This window comes from Portunus trituberculatus, chromosome 41, assembly GCF_017591435.1.
Source record: "Portunus trituberculatus isolate SZX2019 chromosome 41, ASM1759143v1, whole genome shotgun sequence".
In the NCBI taxonomy this organism is placed as follows: Eukaryota; Metazoa; Arthropoda; class Malacostraca; order Decapoda; family Portunidae; genus Portunus; species Portunus trituberculatus.
The window spans coordinates 23,951,090-23,971,870 of record NC_059295.1 but is presented as its reverse complement, the minus strand read 5'-3'; the positions used below and the strand labels follow the sequence as shown (position 1 = coordinate 23,971,870).

Genomic DNA, 20,781 nt, shown 5'->3' with positions numbered 1-20,781 from the left:
CTATTACCTCTTTCACTGATTTGAACGCTATTTTTCTTCATAACTCGCTGTTCTTTAAGTCAGTCTCTTTCTGATATGTGTTTTATAGTCCTTGTTTATTTCTAGAACCTGTATTTTTTTTAGCACGGTTTGAGCTCACTGCCAAAGAGAATTTCACGTTGTACTCTGCCTCAATATGACAATAAAGTTTTCCTATCTTAACTCTATTTCGAAAGGCTCCGCTCTCACACCACGGCTACTCTCAAAGGCCACAGAGATGATAAGACGCGTTTCTGAGGATATTTCTCTTGTAAATGATGAGGTAAACGTATTTATTTGTCACTAGAACCATAAAAACACCCTTCAAAATTTGCGTCACTTGAACAGGAGTCTTCTGAAACAGTGGAGGTTCTGAGTTGAAGTGTTTCTGAATATGGCCTTATCCTACATTCACCACCTATTTTCACCTATTATTTTTTTTTCACCCATATCCTCTCTCTTAATCCGTCCACTTCCCCTAACATGCATCTACGTTCCTACACCCTCATTCTATTCATTTCGATACATATATCTTACCTTATCTTACATTCACCGTTAATTTTCACTTTTTTTTTTCCACCCATATGCTCTTTTAATCCATCCACTTCCCCTAACATGCCTCTACTCTCCTACACCGTCATTCTATCTATTTCGATGCATACACCTCGTTTCTTTTCCCCCTTACACCTCTTTCATCGTGTCTTCTGTCCCATGTGTTCGCTGGGTGAGGGGAGGAGCAGTTTAGTGAAGGGGAGAGAAGGTAGAGGCAGGGAGGCTGGCTAGGGGTGGTGCAGAGGTCCCTTAGCGCATATGAGCAGCCTGTACCATCAATTATATGCTTGGAGTATCGTGGAGGGAGGGGGTAGGAGGTGGTAATGAGGGAAGGGACAGAGAGGGGGAGTGGTGTTCGTGGGGTAATTAGTGGGGTAAGGGCATGACACACACACACACACACACACACACACACACACACACACACACATACACACACTTATGTTTCCCCTCTTATTCCTAAATCATCTCTCTTTCCCCTCTCCATTTTCTCCTCACACTTCCTCTCTCTCTCTCTCTCTCTCTCTCTCTCTCTCTCTCTCTCTCTCTCTCTCTCTCTCTCTCTCTCATCCCGTTTCCCTATCTATTTCCCTCCCTAGTCTCATTTCCTCCCTTCCCTCTCCCTCTGCCACTTGGAATTTTAGAAGATGGGGAAAAATAGGAAATTACTTCTGCGAGTCCCATCAAAAGGAAATTAGCAACAATAACAATAGAAACACACACACACACACACACACACACACACACACACACACACACACACACACACACACACACACACACACATTTCCTTTTCTTCTGTTCTCCCTAGTAATGCAGGAGTTATCTAGCATTTTCCATCTTTCATTCTTTTTCACTAGTAAACTTTGGAAGTCTCTCTATCTGGAACTGTTTTCCTCTTCCTTGATTTAAATATTTCGAAATGGAAGACACTTTTGGAGACTGGACGGGTCAAACTCTTTTTTCTTTCAGTTTATTTATTGATTGATTGTTTGATTTATTTTCTTTATAGGAAGGAGGTTGGATGGACAATATTTTCCATTTTACGGTCTGTTCCCTCTCCTTAACACACACACACACACACACACACACACACACACACACACACACACACGTACCTATCACTTCAAGCTGCACGCGCACATTCCTGGTGGGGGAGGAGCGGAAGTCTACCCGGCATCGGTACTCGGCGTGGTCGGAGGCATTGACGGGCTGCAGCACCAGACCGGGCGGCTCAGAGGCCATGTCGAAGTAAGCGCGAGTACCCAGCATGTTCTTGTCCTGCCAGTGCCGCCCGCCCTCGATCAGGCCACTCCGCCCGTCGATGCTGTGGAGAAGAGGAGAAAAATAGATAGATTGATAGGTATATGTACAGATGCCTTACAGTGATACATATTTTCTGATGCACACACACACACACACACACACACACACACACACACACACACACACACACACACACACACACACACACACACACACACACACACACACACACAGCATTGGATGTAGTTAGTACTTTCACTTTGATACGAGAGTATTACCACCATTATGCAGCGTATGAAATCTTTATAGGTATTTTTCAACATTTTAAAGATTGGATGTGGCTGTTGAACAAGTAACGATAGCTCAGAGTGATTGGTTATTACACACACACACACACACACACACACACACACACACACACACACACACACACACACACACACACACACACACACACACACACACACACACACACACACACACACACACACACAGTAACAATATAGTGTCAACACCGCCGCACCACACCACCATCCAAGATCCGGCCACACCCCACCCCCACGGGGCCCCACTAGGCCGTCACTGCTAAGAATTTCCCCGTTTTGCCATCAGTTTTTACCGTGATATTAAGAGGTCTCCTGGTGTTTGGAGGTTTCTAATAGACTCGGATATGGATGAGAAGGAGGTGTAGAGGGAGATGGAAGAGAGAGGAGGAGTGAGAGGGAGAGGGAAGAGGAGCAGGAGGTACGGTGGTGAAGTGCAAAAAAAACACTTCGGCCCAGTACCGTTATTTTTTTGTCTTTTCTGAAAGGAGCTTCGATTGTTTTGATATCTGATTGATCATTATAAGAGTGTAAGAAGTTATTATATGTAACAGAATCTAGTCTAGCTTTGTTTTTGTTTGTCGTAATGAATAACACATTCGGCACTGAATAATTTTAGTGATTTCTTATTCACACAGTTAGGATTGTTTGGGTGATTGATCTATGTCTTGAAAAATATGGAAAACATGTATCCAGTAAGAAAATTCAATAATGTTCAGTCTAGCAATCAGTATTTTTAAATTTAAGGTGAGTCTGTGGGTGGGACAAAAATATTATCTCCCTTATATAGCGAGGAACGTGTGTTTTCTTTATCTCTATGGAAAGTACAAACTTTTCATATTAGGAACATGCAACAGGATCTTGTCTGTCTTTGTTTTCCCTCTCCAAAACATTAATGTTTTGTGAGCCCGTTTGTAAACATTAACGGTGGTTACTTGGAGCTTTCGTTCTTGTTACTCTGTACGGTTTGCATTTTATGTTTGGGATATTTTTTTCTAAATATGGCAAGTCAGAATGTGTGGTGCATTTCAGTCTAGGCGCCTTCTTTCTTCTCGCGATTTTCAAAATGATCTAAATTACGTAAATATAAGCGCCGAGACGAACATTTTTCCTCCCTGTCGTGCTGGCTGGTCATTAATATTTAGCTGCACTTCCGACTATTTACGAACTCAGAAACGAATAAAAACCAGAATTAACCCCGAGAAAAGATAAATAGCTCCCACGATGCCTTAAATAGGACTTAAGTAAATTGAGGATTGCAGGTCCCGTTCAGAGCACCCACCCTGGACCCAGGCCGAGACCAAGGCACTCCCTCTCGCCTGCCACCGTCTCGTCTTCAATAATTCCCTCAATTTCCAGCATTCCTCCGTCATGTCTAGGTATCTTTAGGCGCAGGTTGTACATTGTAGAAGTAGAAGGAGGAAAGAAAGTGAGGAATGGAAGAGGAGGAGAAGGAATAAAGGAGGAAGAGAGGTGGAGAGTGATGGTGCTGTTTGTGGTTGTGGTTGTTTTTGTGGTGGTGGTGGTGGTTTTGTGGTGATAGTGGTGGTATAGAAGGAATAGAAAAAAGACAATGAGCAGGGGCAGGAATAAGAGGAGGAAATGAGGAATGGAGAAGGAGAAAGAAGGAAGGAAGGAAGAATGGGGAGATAAAGAGAGAGAGGATGGGAGGGAGGGAGATCAACGCCTCCCCACACACAAAAGCAAGATAGGTTAGCTGGAGGGAGTGATGCGTAACCCAGATCTTGAATAACCTTTCTTAATTCATTTCTTTCTTAATTATCTACCACGAAATTTTTTGTCGTATGTAAAGCGAGCAATGGCACTGTTTGTAGGCGTGACTGTAGCGCTTTTTTTTTCAACGAGACTCCAAATATGTGGTTTTTATATGTTTATCTCGCTTTTACATGTGTCCCGCCTACTTCACTGCAACGAGATCTACCTGTATTAGGATTTTGTCTAGTATGAAGCCTGAGGAAATATTACGTTTGTTTATTGATGATTGCTGAATACATGTGTGTGTGTGTGTGTGTGTGTGTGTGTGTGTGTGTGTTCCTATTGTACTTTGGGAATATATCAGTGTGTGTGTCAGTTTGTCTGTGTGTGTCTATTCGTATTCTCTCTCTCTCTCTCTCTCTCTCTCTCTCTCTCTCTCTCTCTCTCTCTCTCTCTCTCTCTCTCTCTCTCTTTCTTTCTCTCTCTCTCTCTTTTCCCTGGTTAATCTTGTGCCTCTCGTCCAACCAAGCCCCAGTTTATAAAAAAAAGAGCGAGGATTGAAAGACAGAAGGGGTGAAGGTATAAAGTGTAGGAAGGAAGGGTGTTGCAGAGAGAAAGAGAGGGAGGGAAGGAGGGAAGGAAGAAGAGAAGTGGTGATTCATGAGAGGGTAAGAAGAGAGGGAAAAGATGATAGACGAGGGAACAGTAGTAGTAGTAGTAGTAGTAGTAGTGGTAGTAGTAGGAGCAGGAGCAGTAGTAGCAGTGATAGTGGTGGTGGTGAAGGTAATAAATCGAGTCTTTTTTTAACGCTACAAAAGGTTTATCATGAAAGAACAAAGGAAACTCACTCATGCAGAGAACCATAGAGAGGAAAAGAACGAAGGTACAGACAAGGGGGGAGAAGTAACACAGAGCTCAGGAGATAGAGAGACAGAGAGAAAGAGAGAGAAGGGAAAAAGTACAGCAATACGAGGATGAGAGAGAGAGAGAGAGAGAGAGAGAGAGAGAGAGAGAGAGAGAGAAGTGGTTTTTCCTTTTTTTTTTTTTTTCAAGCACGAGAAAAGAAAGAAAAAGTTTGCGAATTCGCTCGAGACAAACAAGAGATTTAAAGCGGAGGGAAAAAATAAAATAGGAAAGAATGATTTAAAAGTGATGAATATATATAACAAAATCCGTCGTGTGTGTGTGTGTGTGTGTGTGTGTGTGTGTGTGTGTGTGTGTGTGTGTGTGTGTGTGTGTGTGTGTGAGAGACAAGACTTCAGGATTTTGTTGTTTTAGGCAGTAAATATTTAAATCTCTCTCTCTCTCTCTCTCTCTCTCTCTCTCTCTCTCTCTCTCTCTCTCTCTCTCTCTCTCTCTCTCTGTCTTTTAATAGTTTGTGGTGGTTTGCTTTAGAGATGTATCGGATATCCGCATCCGCATTCGCATCCGCGGAACATCCGTATATTCTTTCACATCCGCATCCGCATCCGCATCCGCAGTTGTGATAAACTGAACATCCGCATCCGCATCCGCATCCGCATTTGTGATGTAATATACATCCGCATCCGCATCCGCATCCGCATTCAACAGAGGATGTGTGGATGCGGATGTGTGTTGTGTATTGCACAACCTATATATTATAGAGTAATATACTCGTAATATAGAGTATAGACACGCAGTTACAGATACAGACCAGCAGAGTACTGCCTGCTGCTTACAGACTTAGAGTTCAGACAGAGGTTAGAAATGTGTAGTAAATTTAGTGATGTGCGTCTAATGAATTAATTATCTAGTAAAACTAAAGCAAATAATATCACGGATTCATTTCCTTTCAAACTTACACAACGTAATGTGTCTAGAATTTAGGGGAAGGTCAGGAGGAGGGGGCGAATTTTACTTAGTGACTATGAAGTACAAACATAGTAAATAAACTGCAAACTGTGAATGGTGGAATGTTAGATACTTAGTAACACAGATGAGTGAGTCACTGTGTGTGTGTGTGTGTTTGTGTGTGTGTGAGGAGGATGAAGAGGGAGATAGAGAGGAGGCTTATCACCCTTGCTTGTCACTCTCACCCCGATGCCTTACTGCTGGAGAGAGAGAGAGAGAGAGAGAGAGAGAGAGAGAGAGAGAGAGAGAGAGAGAGAGAGATTGTAATGTGTTTCGTGTGGATGAGTAATGTCGTACATTGCAGTCTTATACCGTATTCCCACTTCACATGGTAGAATTCAGTGCTTCTTCTTTAAATACTTTTAATGCAAATGTTTCCATAATTATACAAATAATAATATTGAAAAAATATGAAACGGCAGCGCTGAGCTCTTCTTATCGCACGAGTTTCCCTGTTGTCGCCTGTTTCCCCTGATACCGTGAGTTGCCGATGAAGAGATTTTCACAGAGGAAGGGTAATATTAGCTATTGTTTTATTATTATTATTATCATTATTACTGCTATAGAGGACTTTTCGAGGTATTTCTTACTAGAATTTGATGCAATGAAGCATTAGACTGAAGTAATTTTCTTTTCACATTGCTAAGGATCTCGAAAATTTATAATGCTGATCCATAAGTTGTAAACTCTGACTTTCCTGTGTCATCCTATGATTTACATACTTTCAAAGAGAGAAGTATCAACTATTAAGACACCATTCGAACTCATTTGGCAGTATTTTGGTTCTCCCACCTTGTTTTTATTTGTTACTTCTCCTGTCTGCATGGTCTGACGTTGAAACAGGCTTTTTTTTCGGGAGGGGGGAGGGTGCTCCTCTTGGTGAGAACGTTTGACGTAAAAAACATCCGCATCCGCATCCGCATCCGCGAGGATGTCATATTTTGATATCCGCATCCGCATTTGCATCCGCATTTTAGTAGAGACTGACATCCGCATCCGCATTTGCATCCGCAAAATGACATCGCATATACATCCGCATCCGCGGATGTCTGAAATTCGACATCCGATACATCTCTAGTTTGCTTATTGTACTACTACTACTACTACTACTACTACTACTACTACCACCTCCACCACCACCACTACCACACACCACCACCACCACCACCACCACCACCACCACCACTACCACTAGCAGTACTACTACTACTACTACTACTACTGTCACCACCACTACTGCCACTACCGCTACTACTACCACCACCACCACCACCACCACCACCACCACTACTACTACTACTACTACTACTACTACTATTACTACTACTGCTACTACTACTACTGCTACCACCACGCAATCCACTGCTAATACTCTTTAGTGCGCGAGGCTTTTGTTGTTGTATTGCTTCATAAGACAATTACTGCACATAATATAATATCTTTTCTGTATCACATCCCACGATATTTCCCTCCCCTCACTTCCCTATACGATTTTCCTATACGTATGTGCATCTCTCGTCTTTAAATGAATCGTATTATGAAAGACATCCCGCGCTGCTCATTCACTATTTTCAGAGGGCTCTTGTTCAAATGACACGGGTTTTTTAAGTATATGTTTCTTTAATTCTAGTGACATGTTAACAAGTTTTCTTTATTATCAACAGGGCAAACACTATTTTCTAAGGGCTTTACATGAAGTGAGACGGGTTTTTTAAGGGTTTTCGTAATTCTATTGACGTGTTACCATGTTTTCTGCATTATCAACAGGACAAACACAATTTTCAAAGGGCTCTAGTTTTAATGACGCGGGTTTTTAAGGATGTTTCTGTAATTCTAGTGACATGTTAACAAGTTGCAACTGCTGTTCCTACTACTAGTGGTATTACTGCTGCTACTACTACTACTACTACTACTACTACTACTACTACTACTACTACTACTACTACTACTACTGCTATTACTTCCATCACTGCTATTACTTCCATCACTGCTACAATCACAAACAGAATCACCGCCATTATCATTATCACCACCACTACCGCCATCATCACCATTACCACCGTCAATTCATCGCTACTCTCCTATTAATTCCACACACACACACACACACACACACACACACACACACACACACACACACACACACACACACACACACAAATCTCTGTAAACCCAGTACCCAGCCAACCATCCATGCATCCATCCATCCACCACACATCACACTCACGGCCTCACATTTACACCATTCACACACGCGACCTCTCCACCTCTCCCATTGTGAACATGCCTGCCTCCCACCGTCACTGCCCCCTTCCCGCAGCGCCGCTCCCTAACACAACACACTAATACACTGCACTGTACTTTGAAGCACTTCGCCACGCCACTATTACATTAAAAAAAAGACACTACTAAACAAGATTCATGAGTTTTTAAGAGTCTTTGATGTTTAACGTGAAATATTAATACTTACACATTTTTTTTTTTAACAAGAGAAGCACCCATAAGAACGCGGCTAATTATAATCTCTGAGGTATATCGTCGCGGCTGAGGTTACACGGCCACACCTCAGGCAGTGCAGGTTGTGTAAGATTAAGAGAGCAGCTTGTTTTGTACACTGCGCCGTTGCTTCCCATAACACACAAGCATACTAATTGAAATTCCGCGCGTTAGAGAGAGAGAGAGAGAGAGAGAGAGAGATAACGATCATGACCTTGGCTTTGTATATGTTCATAATTTTTTTTTATTCAAGGGAGAGGAACTTCAACATCTGAAAAACCTCGAACATCACAACAAGGCAAACTAAGAAAAGTCATCAAGCTTTCATGTGACAGGCACGCTATGAAACACGCCTTCCCACTATTCCCATGCTACTAACTTTGGACCAACAGCATGATTGTTAAGTCTATTCCAGTCATCTGCCACTCTATTCGTCAACACCATTCTAATTTCTTAATCTTAACTTCATCAAGCTTCAACTCTCTATAATCCTGAGGTGTGTGTGTGTGTGTGTGTGTGTGTGTGTGTGTGTGTGTGTGTGTGTGTGTGTGTGTAGGTCAGTATCATAACGTAACAATCAAATAACGTCACACAAACTGATAGTGTTCTCTTACATTTTATCTGTTAAGAGAAGAGAGATAGAGAGAAAAAGAGCATCGTTCTTTTTTATAATCACCAGCATCTTACCCTCTTATCTGCCGTCTCCACGCAGCGATAAGACCAAGGGCGTGACTTTGGCGCCTGACAAGAGATGCCACTTAAAAATGAAAGCCATTGGGAGCAGATAAGATTAAAAACACGAGTGCGTTCTTAGCCAGTGGAGGTATTAATGGAAGGCTGGAGTGTTGATAAGATTAAATATTGGCTCCCACGTTTTTATCATCAAGGGAAGCTGGCGAAATGTTTCTATTTTTGTTTGTATTTATATTCCGTGAGTGTAGAGCAGCAACATATAGCGGAACGGAAACTGCGCGCATTCAATTGGGTTGTGTGTGTGTGTGTGTGTGTGTGTGTGTGTGTGTGTGTGTGTGTGTGTGTGTGATTGGTTGCGCTGTTCTTTCTTTTTTTTCATTGTTTAATATATATTCTCTCTCTCTCTCTCTCTCTCTCTCTCTCTCTCTCTCTCTCTCTCTCTCTCTCTCTCTCTCTCTCTCTCTCTCTCTCTCTCGTACAAACAAACAATCCCCACAGTGGTTGCACAATGTATAGAGTTGTTAATTGTTGCCGTAAATGCTAAAAGAAATACGGAAAGAGTTGAAAAGAGAACGAAAGAAAAGGCATAAAATAAATGGAAACTGCAGATGTGGAACTGACATTCACCTCGATGTAAAACGATTAAACTTACCATTTTCGGGTCAAAAAATGAAGGCAAAAGGAAATACAAACGCACACAGACAGGAGGAGGAGGGTGTTTTATTTTTTTCCATTTATTTTATTATTTTATTTATTTTTTTTATCAATTCTATAGGAAAACGAATGTATCAGGAATTTTTTTCATTTTTTAATTCGCGTGTTACTATTTTTTATCTGCAAATATTTTCCCATCAGAGAGAGAGAGAGAGAGAGAGAGAGAGAGAGAGAGAGAGAGAGTGTGTGTGTGTGTGTGTGTGTGTGTGTGTGTGTGTGTGTGTGTGTGTGTGGGCAGAACAATTTAGGGAAAGGTGAGAGACAGGACAAAGACAGAGATGCAAAGGGAGATGGAGAGGGTCGGGAAAAGGAAATGAAGAAGCAGGCAAAGGAGGAGGAGGAGGAGGAGGAGGAGGAGGAGGAGGAGGAGGAGGAGGACGTTAATTGCAGGTAGGAAGTGACAAGGATTCTTTGGCCGAGTCTGAAAACATAATTGATGTGGAGAAACGACAGAAGTTTGGATATGAAAACTTTGGCCAAACTTTGAGACGTCGCACAGAGAGAGAGAGAGAGAGAGAGAGAGAGAGAGAGAGAGAGAGAGAGAGAGAGAGAGAGAGAGAGAGAGAGAGAGAGAGAGAGGTGGATCATGGGAAGGTAATGAAGAAAGTTGGTCACAGCAAGATCTAGTCGTGGGGAGCAAAGCAAGACATGACTTCACCTACTGCCATTAATTCACTAACTTGCTTTTGTGTGTGTGTGTGTGTGTGTGTGTGTGTGTGTGTGTGTGTGTGTGTGTGTGTGTGTGTGTGTACTGACCTTCTCTCTCTCTCTCTCTCTCTCTCTCTCTCTCTCTCTCTCTCTCTCTCTCTCTCTCTCTCTCTCTCTCTCTCTCTCTCTCTCTCTCTCTCTCTCTCTCTCTCTCTCTCTCTCTCTCTCACACACACACACACACGGTTCATAATTCATCGACCACGAACTCTAGAGAGACTAATTTTTCTTAACGTATTGGTTTGACAGACACAGTACAATTTCCCCAGATTGAACAAGAGACACTTGGCTACGAGAAAAAGTCATGAGCGAGGTAGAAAAACAGTAGAAATGTGAGGAAATACCTGCTAGTAATGACTTTTCCCTGCGGTTTTTGGAGTTTGCGACGTTTTTCCAGGGTTTTGTCTGTGTGAGGACGTGAATACAGTGCGTGGGGAAAGAGGAATATGAATGAAGGTTATGTGAATTCATGACTGACGAGTGACGTGGCTGGAGGAAGGGACAGAGAGGGGAGGCATGAAAAAAAAGAGAAAAAATGCCTGAGTTTCTCCTCGAGGTTGTTTTTTTTCGCGTTGAGGGGGAAGGGAACCGAGAGACAGACAGACAGAAAGACAGAACAGACAGACAGATAGACAGACAGACACACGGACAGACAGATGGACAAATAGACGATACAGGCAGCAGATGTTCCAGTAAAGATTAACGGAAATTGAGTAAGACTGAATATAAGAGAGACAATGAAATGAGGTGATTGAAAAAAAAAATAAGACAGTATATTGCCGATTTATAGAACTGCATAAAACACACACCAGTAATATTAAGACGAAAAGTACTGCAAATGATATATATTACAAACTTAAGCTATAAACTACGAACAAATTTAGCTTAGATTGAAATAAACTAATAAACTAATTGCAAATGAAGAAACGGAATTGATGCTAAATAAGGAAGCTGAATAATAAAGCAATAAAATACAAAAAAATATATAATACAAACTTAAACCACAATCAATTTCGCTTAGAATAAAATACACTAATTGCAAATGAAGAAACGGAACTGAAAGCAAATAAGGAAGCTGAAAGATAAAGCAGTAAAATAAAAAAATAAAAATAAAGTGTAATAAACTAAAAACTACAAACTATGAATAAATTAACCTTAGATTGAAATTAAACTAAACACAAATGAAGAAACGGAACTGGTACCAAATGAAGAACCTGAACAATATAGCAATGAAACATCTATAATGACGAACAACATAACCCAACGAGATTAATAAAAAGGACAATGAGAGAGAGGCAATAGAGGAAATAATTAGCGTAATGGCGACACATGAAGGGACTCGCAAGCAATAACAATGACACGGAAGGGTGGTAATGAGGAGCAATAGTAAAAGAGGAATGACTCAGGTAATGACGGAAAGACAGACAGACTGGTGTTATGACAGCATGTATTCTTTCAGTATTATTCCTGCGTGCTTGGTGGTGATGGTGGTGGTAGTGGTGGTGGTGGTGATGGTGGTGATGGTGGTGGTGGTGAGAAGCAGTATATGTATTACTTAATCCCAGAGAGAGAGAGAGAGAGAGAGAGAGAGAGAGAGAGAGAGAGAGAGAGAGAGAGAGAGAGAGAGAGAGAGACAGACAGACAGACAGACAGACAGACAGACAGAGAGAGAGAGAGAGAGAGAGAGAGAGAGAGAGAGAGAGAGAGAGAGAGAGAGAGAGAGCATCACGTTAAAGCTGTCTCCTCGGACCCAAAAGACAGCTGCACATTTTTCTCGTCACCGCTCAACCGCGAAAAGGAACATAATAAATAAGAATATGCTGAGTAGATTATTTCTTTTGTGTAAGAAGGAAAAGCCGAACAAGGGCAACAAAAATAAAAAAGCTCACTTATTTCCCAACCCCCTTTGCAGGTCTGACAGAGTGAGTCAAAATCATATTAACACTAGTATGAGATGACGAATCAATGTTAGTTTTGATTACCTCTCATGCTAATGTTAACAATCTTGACTCGACTGATTTTTATTAAACCATCTAAATGTTTAACTTCATCATTTTTACTTTCATTAAACCTTTCACTGTACTATGATGCCTTCTCGCTTTGTTTACTCACAATGTAAGTTGAAGTCAGGGGTTATACTTTCTCTCATACTAGTTAACATCATTTCGACTCTCCCTATACGAGAAAGTAGAGGGACTCACCTGTAGATGGGTGTCCCCGTAGCGCCGTGGTAGAACAGGACGAGGATGGTGGAGTCGGTAGGCACGGGCGGGGACACATCACAGGGTAGCAGCACGCGGCCGCCCTCCACCGCGAACACCACTGAGAGGGGACCTGAGGGAGATGATAAGAGTGGTTAGCGGCTGGCACGTGTCGGTGTTTGCTGGGAGGGAGCGTGTTAACCCCTTCAGTACCAGGACACGCTTCCATACTCACTCTGCTTTCTATTTTGTGTTTTTAATTTTTTTTACAGCTTCAGAAACTTATGTAGGGGATTAACATAGTAAGAAATCTGGCCATTAATCTCCTGACCTCCATAGACCCTTCCTAATGTCAATAAAATCGTATAATCGTACCCAAAACTCATGGTAAAAAAATGTTTCCCAACACTGAAGGGGTTAATTCTGGTTACTATCTGGCGGTTTTTTACAGCTTCAGAAACTTACCTGGGGGATTAAAATAGTAAAGACTCTGGGTATTAAATTTCTGACCTTCATAGACCCTTCGTAATGTAAATGAAATTGCCTAATAACCCAAAACTCATGGTAGAAATGCGTTCCAGTACTGAAGGAGTTAAGATATTCAGAAACACTTTAGCTCTGCACCCGCACTACTTTGAGATTGCTCCGGGTGAGGTGATATGTTTTTTTTTAAGGATGTGTTCAGGTTTCTAGTGGCAGATTAACAAGATTTATACATTATTAACAGAAGACTCTTGAGAATCCGCTTAATTATCACTGTGGCCTTGGAAAACTGTCATGGTGAGAGAGGGGAGCGTTTCAGAATACAGACCATTGTAGTGTGTGTGTGTGTGTGTGTGTGTGTGTGTGTGTGTGTGTGTCTAGCGGCTAACTCTTGCTAGATTACGTCGATGAATTTTCAGTAGAATTCCGGTTTGGCTTAAGAGGAGGCAGCCGGCAAGCTTTAGTGAGACCCGCCTCGCTTATCACTGTGACCACCACCACCACCGCCACGCCGACCGGGCCCCCCTGCCTCATGGAAGCGATGTTGGGAATAAATAAATAAAAAGATACACGTGTGGCGTTTGGTTACAGCAGGTCATAGTACACTTAGTTCCTTTGGTAGTACTGTTTTTTTAGGTAATTATACTGTTATACTATATTATGTGAATGTGTGTGTGTGTGTGTGTGTGTGTGTGTGTGTGTGTGTGTGTGTGTGTGTGTGTGTGTCTCAATATTTTCCTTTCTAAAGTCAGAGGTAGAGGGCAGCAAGCAGCGGGCAGTGGTGAAGTGATGCATTCATGTATAAATATTATTTTGCCGGTTCGTATTTTTCTCGTTCCAGAGTACTTTTTGCTTAATCCTTATCGATATTCTACCCCACCCAACTCTCTCTCTCTCTCTCTCTCTCTCTCTCTCTCTCTCTCTCTCTCTCTCTCTCTCTCTCTCTGTGTGTGTGTGTGTGTGTGTGTGTGTGTGTGTGTGTGTGTGTGTGTGTGTGTTTGTGTGTATGGCGTTCGTTACCTACAAGGGTGCTCGTGCGGTGGCTGGCGTGGCGGGTGGTTGGCTTGTTAGAGGGTCGAGTGCCTCTCCACCCTGGATTACGGCCCTTCCTCACACACCCTTTCCAAAATACGGGGGAGACTGACTGGCCAGGCCGCTGTGGAGAGTCGCTTTTCCTTTACATTGTTCTCTGCTGGCTAGTATGTAAGATTTTTCTGGCTAGTATGTTTTGCTTATGTAGGAGAGACAGCTGGCCAAGGGCAACAAAATATGATAAAAAGGCCGCTATGTTGCCAGTTCCCTAAGAGACATAGGAGTTAGCCAAAATTCAGGGACAAATGTCTCTCTCTTAAAAGACTTGTTCGCTGCTGTCTGGTATATAGGCCTTGGTTGATATGCTTATTTTTTTACGTAAGAAAGGAAAGCAGGGAAAGGAAAACAGAAACAGTATAAAAATCTCCACTTAGAATCATCATCATCAGTAGCATCAACATCATTATCATCATCATCATCATAAAAAAATGTCCACTTAGAATGACAGTCCCCGTGCAGGCCCAGTTTTTTTCGTACGTTATTTCCGGTCATTATTTCACAAAGGCAATCATCCTGCAGGAATCATCATCATCATCAGTGGCATCACTATCATCATCAGCTCAGCGTACTAATGCCTAATCGCCCGTTTGGTGAAGTCAGACAGCCAATAAGCAGTCGGCCATTCAATCATTCAGCCAATCAGAGCGTTAATCAGACCTTCATTATCTACCTTAATTAGACAGTAATTTAAGCCGCCCACGGAGTTCACAATCTACTACGTATTCACCCAGTCAGCCAGTCAGTCAGTCAGTCAGTCAGTCAGTAAATTAATCAGTCACCCAGTCGGTCAGTCAGTTAGTTATCCAGTCATTCATGCAGTCAGTCAGTCAGTCAGTCAATCAGAGAGAAGTCAGTTAGTCAGCTAGTCAGCAAGTCAGTTACTTATCCAGTTATTCAGATAGTCAGTCAGCCAGCTAGCCAGTCATCCACCCAGTCAGTCACCCAATCAGTAAACAAGTCAGTCAGCCAGTCAGTCAGTTTGTGAAGTCAGTCAGTAAGTCAGTCACCCAATCAGTCAGTAAATCAGTCATCCAATCAGTCAGTAAATCAGTCATCCAATCAGTCAGTAAATCAGTCACCCAATCAGTCAGTCAGTCAGTAAGTCAGCCAGTCAGTCAGTCAGTTAGTCAGTAAACAAGTAAGTCAGTCAGTCACCCAGTCAGTCACCCAGTCAATAGTTTCAATTTTCTCTCATATTAGTCAGTTATTATAGTGTGGAGGTGGTGGTGGTGGTGGTGGTGGTGGTGGTGTCATAATTGCCATGTTGAGATGGTAACATGCTCAGGGTACAATGAAGGTAGTAATGTATGGTAATATATTTGTAATGGTAGTGGTGGTGATGGTAATTAAAGTAGAAGTGGTGGTGTTGATTGTACGAGTGGATAAGGTGATGGTGGTGGTGGCAATAGCAGTAGTAGTAGTAGTAGTAGTAGTAGTAATAGTAAGTGCTTTTTATACATGCAAGAGGGAAAGCTGGCCAAGGGCAATAAAAATAAAAAAGCCCACTTGATTGCCAGGTCCCTTATAGATAATAAGAGTTAGCCAAAAGTTAGGGACAAATGTAGTGGTATTAGTATAGTAGTAGTAGTAGTAAAAATAATAGTAGTAGTATTAGTAGTAGAAATAGTAGTAATTATCAACAGTAACCAGTAGATGTAGTAGTGACGAAGGCAGCAGCGACAGGTGAACTACATGTGAGGGACGCGGCGCCACAGGACCTCAGGGGAGATAAAAACAATTGTGAAGGGAAAGAATAGAGAGGAAGGTTACGGGGCGGCTCTCTAATACTGTTATCCCTCGCGCTAAGCTGATTACGCTGTACCTGTTACTGGCAGCGTGGTGGTGGTGGTGGTGGTGGTGGTGGAGATGGTGGTGGTTGTAGTGGTGTGGTGAGGCAGTAATAAGTGGTAGTATTGGTGGTTGTGGTGGTGTGGTAGGATGGGGGACGTAATTAATTGTGGTGGTAGTGGTAGTGGTAGTGGTGGTGGTGGTGGTGGTAAGTAATCAGGTTAATATTACCTGTATTTTAATTAGTCCAGTGTCTAATAATAGCACTCGAAGGGGGAAAAAAATCATCCATCACTATTTAACTCATCTATTGGAGTGTTATTATCTTTCCATTACTACCGTCATTATCACCGTCCAAACACACACACACACACACACACACACACACACACACACACCTTTACTTCAATATTTCATTTACATCGACAAAAAGTAAAGTGAAGTCTCCCTCCTGCTCTGTAATTAGTGGTGTTAATAATGACTTGTTGCAGCGGCGGCAGTTAGCGGTGGTGGTAACGAGTTCATTCACTGGTTATGTTGCCTTGTCACACCCTCATTACCACTAACCCCTCCAGTTCTATGACGCGTTTTCATATTCATTCTGTTTACTATATATGGTGATTTTATACAGATTCAGAAACTTACGTTGGGATTAGAATAGTTAGGAATTCGGCTTTTAATCCTTTGACCTCCATAGACCCTTCCTAATATCAATTAAATCTTCTAATCGTACCCAAAACAATGGTAAAAATGGATCTCAGTACTAAAGGGGTTAACCACTCAACACTAATATCCTCCTATCGGGACGCTTCATAAATAGAATAAAAAAGAAGTAAGAAATTAAATACTCTGAGTGTATGAGTATATTCATGTCATGAAGGATACGAGATGTGCACTGTTTCATTCAGCAATTATCGTTCATCTGTAGACACGCGCGATATCAATGACTGGTTAGGCTGGCGTGACTCTGGGCAGCCAATCAGCGCGTGTTATCCGCCTACAAACTGCCCGGCGCTCACTGTACAGGGTGAGGCAAGATCCATGAACCTCCTCCTCTGTTGCACCACTTTACGTAACCTCTCCAAATCAATATACACAGAAATCCACGTCAGATAGGAGAATCTTGCTTATTCATACGAGAAACCCATGTGTCTCCCTGTACATTCGTGTTTCTTTCACATCATCTGCACTGCTAGCAAAAATAAAGGTTATGCTCGTCTTCACATATTATGAACCACCTTGTACCTCCTCCCACTCTCCCTCCCTATCCCTCTTCCTTCTTCCCTCCCCTTTTTGTCTGCCGCGTCCTTCTCTCCTTACATGTGCCGGCGATATCCCATGTTACCGTCGCGTTTTGTATTGTGTGGTGCTTCTGTTGCTGTTTTGTACCCTACCGTGGCTTCTGCAGGTGTGTTGACCCGCCCAGGTGAAGGTAAGGTATTTGTGTTTCAGAGGAGGGAAGGGGGATGCGAGGGAGGGTGACTGAGGAAGGAAGGAAGGAAGGAGGGAAGGAAGTGACTAGAGAGACAGAGTGGCGAGGCGATGCAGGGGACGCTTGATGGATGGGAAGAAATGACAGGAGTGGCTCGTGTATGTGTGTGTGTGTGTGTGTGTGTGTGTGTGTGTGTGTGTGTGTGTTTGTTTGTTTTATTTTAATCTTGTCATGTTTCCTGGTCCATTTGTTTGCTTTGCTGTATAATGGTGTGATTTGTCTTGGTTATGTGCCCTCCATCTCCTTCCTTCATTCCTTCCTTCCTTCCTTCCTTCCTTTCTTCCTCTCTTTGTTATTCCTCCTCCATTCATCGTATTGATATTCGTCTCTACTTGATTTTATTTTATACATTTTACTTCATTATTCGTATTTTGCTCTCTCTCTCTCTCTCTCTCTCTCTCTCTCTCTCCATGGTAATTATTGTGAGGTGCATAATGTGTTACACGTTTCATAATTACATCTTCAACTTTATATATGTGAAAAAACATGCTATTATATAAAGTCTCTCTCTCTCTCTCTCTCTCTCTCTCTCTCTCTCTCTCTCTCTCTCTCTCTCTCTCTCTCTGTCTTTCCGTCTTTCCGTCTTTCTGTCTTCTGTCTCTCTCTCTCTCTCTCTCTCTCTCTCTCTCTCTCTCTCTCTCTCTCTCTCTCTCTCTGTCTTTCCGTTTTGTCCTGTCTTTCTGTCTGTCTGTCTTTCTGTCTGACTGTCTCTGTCTGTCTGTCTGTCTGTCTCTCTCTCTCTCTCTCTCTCTCTCTCTCTCTCTCTCTCTCTCTCTCTCTCTCTCTCTCTCGTGCGGCGCTTTCATCCTTTCTTATCCCTTCTTGCCTAGCTATTACCATTCCTTCCTTCCCACGGCTTCTCTTTTGACGTTCCCCTCTTCTCGTCTTCCGTTTCCCGCCTGTTTGTTGCATTTTTTTCACCTCTCACTCTCCGCTGCTCTTCCTGTTTTCCTTTTGTTTCCATTTTCCTTCTTCATAACTTTACATTTTCTTTCTTGGTTTCTCCCCTTTTCATTGCACATTCAAGTCGTGTCTTCTTCTTCCTCCTCTTTCTCCTCCTCCTTCCTTCTTTATCCTTCTCATCTTACACCACGTCTGATTTCTTCTTCCTGCGATTTCTGTCTCCCTTTTCCTCTTTTTTTTTATACTTGGCTTCCTCCCTCCTCATTTCCTCCTCTCCTTCTTTTCCTTCATCTTTCCTCCTTCCTTCTGTCCTTCTTCCTGCAGTTGATTGGCTGTTGCTCACGACGAGAGAGAGAGAGAGAGAGAGAGAGAGAGAGAGAGAGAGAGAGAGAGAGAGAGAGAGAGAGAGAGAGTCTAACAAGCATTTATCTGATCGCTTTCATAACTAGGTAGCAAAAGAAGAAGGAAGAGGAAGAGAAAGAGGGAAGAAAGGAAGAAAAAGACGGAAAAGTGAGGAAGGAGGAAGAAAGAGGAAGAGAAGAGAATGAGGGAAGTTGGGACGGAGGTGGGGCGAGGCAGAGGAAGGGGAGGACGAGGAGGAGGAGAAAGAGGAGGAGGAGGAGAATTGAGGAATAGAGAAAAAGAACGACAGTTTATTTAACGTACTAAACAAGAACATCATTTAGCCAAACTTCACCGCTCATTGAGAGAGAGAGAGAGAGAGAGAGAGAGAGAGAGATCACTGTAGTAACCAAGGCCACTAAGCTAAGGAATTGCCTTTAGTAAGTAGAGCAACGCCAAACGGTTTGACGCAGGAGGAGGAGGAGGAGGGAGGAGGAGGAGGAGGAGGAGGAGTTGCCGGGCGTTAGTGCTTCTGTTTGGTCTAATGAAGCGCTTCGAGGCGTCTTGCTTCAGAGAGAGAGAGAGAGAGAGAGAGAGAGACACACACACACACACACACACAACCCTCTTTCCATCTCCCTGCGTGAGGAAAGCAATGCTCGTCGCCATTACTATTATTTTTCCTTGCGTGGTTGCCGACGCTGCCCGAGGTGAAGGTGCCGCCGCCTGAGTGATGATCGGCCCGCCATTTTTATATTTTCACGAGAGCAAAAGAAGAGAAGAGAAGGAAGAGTAGAACGAGGAGGAGGAAGAGGAGGAGGAGGAGGAGGAGGAGCACGAGCACGAGCAGAAGGACGGAGAGGAGGAGGGGACGAGGAGGAGGAGGAGAAGGAGGAGGAGGAATGGGGAGGAGGAGGAGGAAGAGGAGGAGAACTTCTGTGACGTCATTATTCTAGCGTGAGAGAAAGAAAAGAGGAGAAGAAGGAAGAAAAGGAGGAAGAGGAGGAGGAGGAGGAGGAGGAGGAGGAGGAGGAGGAGGAGGAGGAGGAGGAGGGGGAGGGGTCGTAATTTTAAGGTCGTAATTTTAAGGGAGTTGGGGAGGGAGTAGGTGATAGTGAGAGAGACTTTGGAGAGAGAGATTTCTGGAGTAGAGAGAGAGAGAGAGAGAGAGAGAGAGAGAGAGAGAGAGAGAGAGAGAGAGAGAGAGAGAGGTAAAAATTTATGAAGGTTTTTTGGATGATCCTGGTTTGAGGCTGAAAGTTTTTGGCAAGTATGCAAAATCCACCTTGCTCATTTCCTCTCTCTCTCTCTCTCTCTCTCTCTCTCTCTCTCTCTCTCTCTCTCTCTCTTCTTCATCTTCTTCATCCTGTTTTTTTTCCTTCGTTCTTCTGTTTTTTATTATTATTATTTTTATTATTATTTTTTTCTTTATTTATTCATGATCTTTTTTTCCATTCCTTCCATTCTTTCATTTCATTCCTTCTCTTTCTTCTTTTCCTCTTTATCATGTTGTTTTCCTTCCTTTCTTCCTTTGTTTTCTTCATGTCACTGGTTTTTTTATTTATTTTTCCATGATTTTTTTTGTCTATTTTTTCTTATTTTTATTTCATACTAATTTTTTTCTTATGTATTTTGTTTGAGCTGTTTTTTTTCCTTTCCACTAACTTACTCTCACCGTGGATTTAATCTCGTTTTTTTCAATTTATTTATTTTTTTTCCACTCGCGCCGTTTGGAAATGAGAAAAAAACGGATCTAAACGGAGCGAATTTTGACAGTTTTTTTTTTTTCAGTTTGTTTGTCGTTGAGCTGTTTTTCTTTCCCCCTCCACTAACTTCCTCTCACTCTCACTCTCCACCACATTTCCACCCTCCCCTTCACTGACCATCACCTTTCACCTATCTATTATTTTATCACCATTCCCTCATCCGTTATCCACCATCCATCCACTCACTACCATCCTATCACTACCCCATCCACCACTATAACCTTACCACTCTGCCTTTAGAATACATTACCCATCCTTCTACCCTCCCACCAGTCCATCAGCCATTACTTACGCACCCCAAGCTACCCACCCACCTACTGCTGCCTTCCTAGACCCCTGCGAACTCCACTGTTTCA

At 42.6% G+C, this 20,781-nt stretch overlaps 1 protein-coding gene across 6 annotated transcripts in view; it reads right to left on the bottom strand.

Moving 5' to 3' along the window:
- The window catches only part of LOC123516607, a 314,502-nt gene that overhangs the window by 45,506 nt on the left and 248,215 nt on the right, over positions 1-20,781 (bottom strand). For all 6 annotated transcript variants that reach the window (XR_006678254.1, XR_006678255.1, XM_045276154.1 and 3 more), the window contains 2 exons: positions 12,560-12,692; positions 1,689-1,897 (listed from right to left, as the gene is read on the bottom strand). Coding sequence is in view for 4 of the 6 variants with exons in the window: in XM_045276154.1 (XP_045132089.1) it covers positions 1,689-1,897; positions 12,560-12,692 (342 nt within the window). In the remaining 2 variants the exon portion in view is untranslated. The remainder of the gene's footprint in view (positions 1-1,688; positions 1,898-12,559; positions 12,693-20,781) is intronic.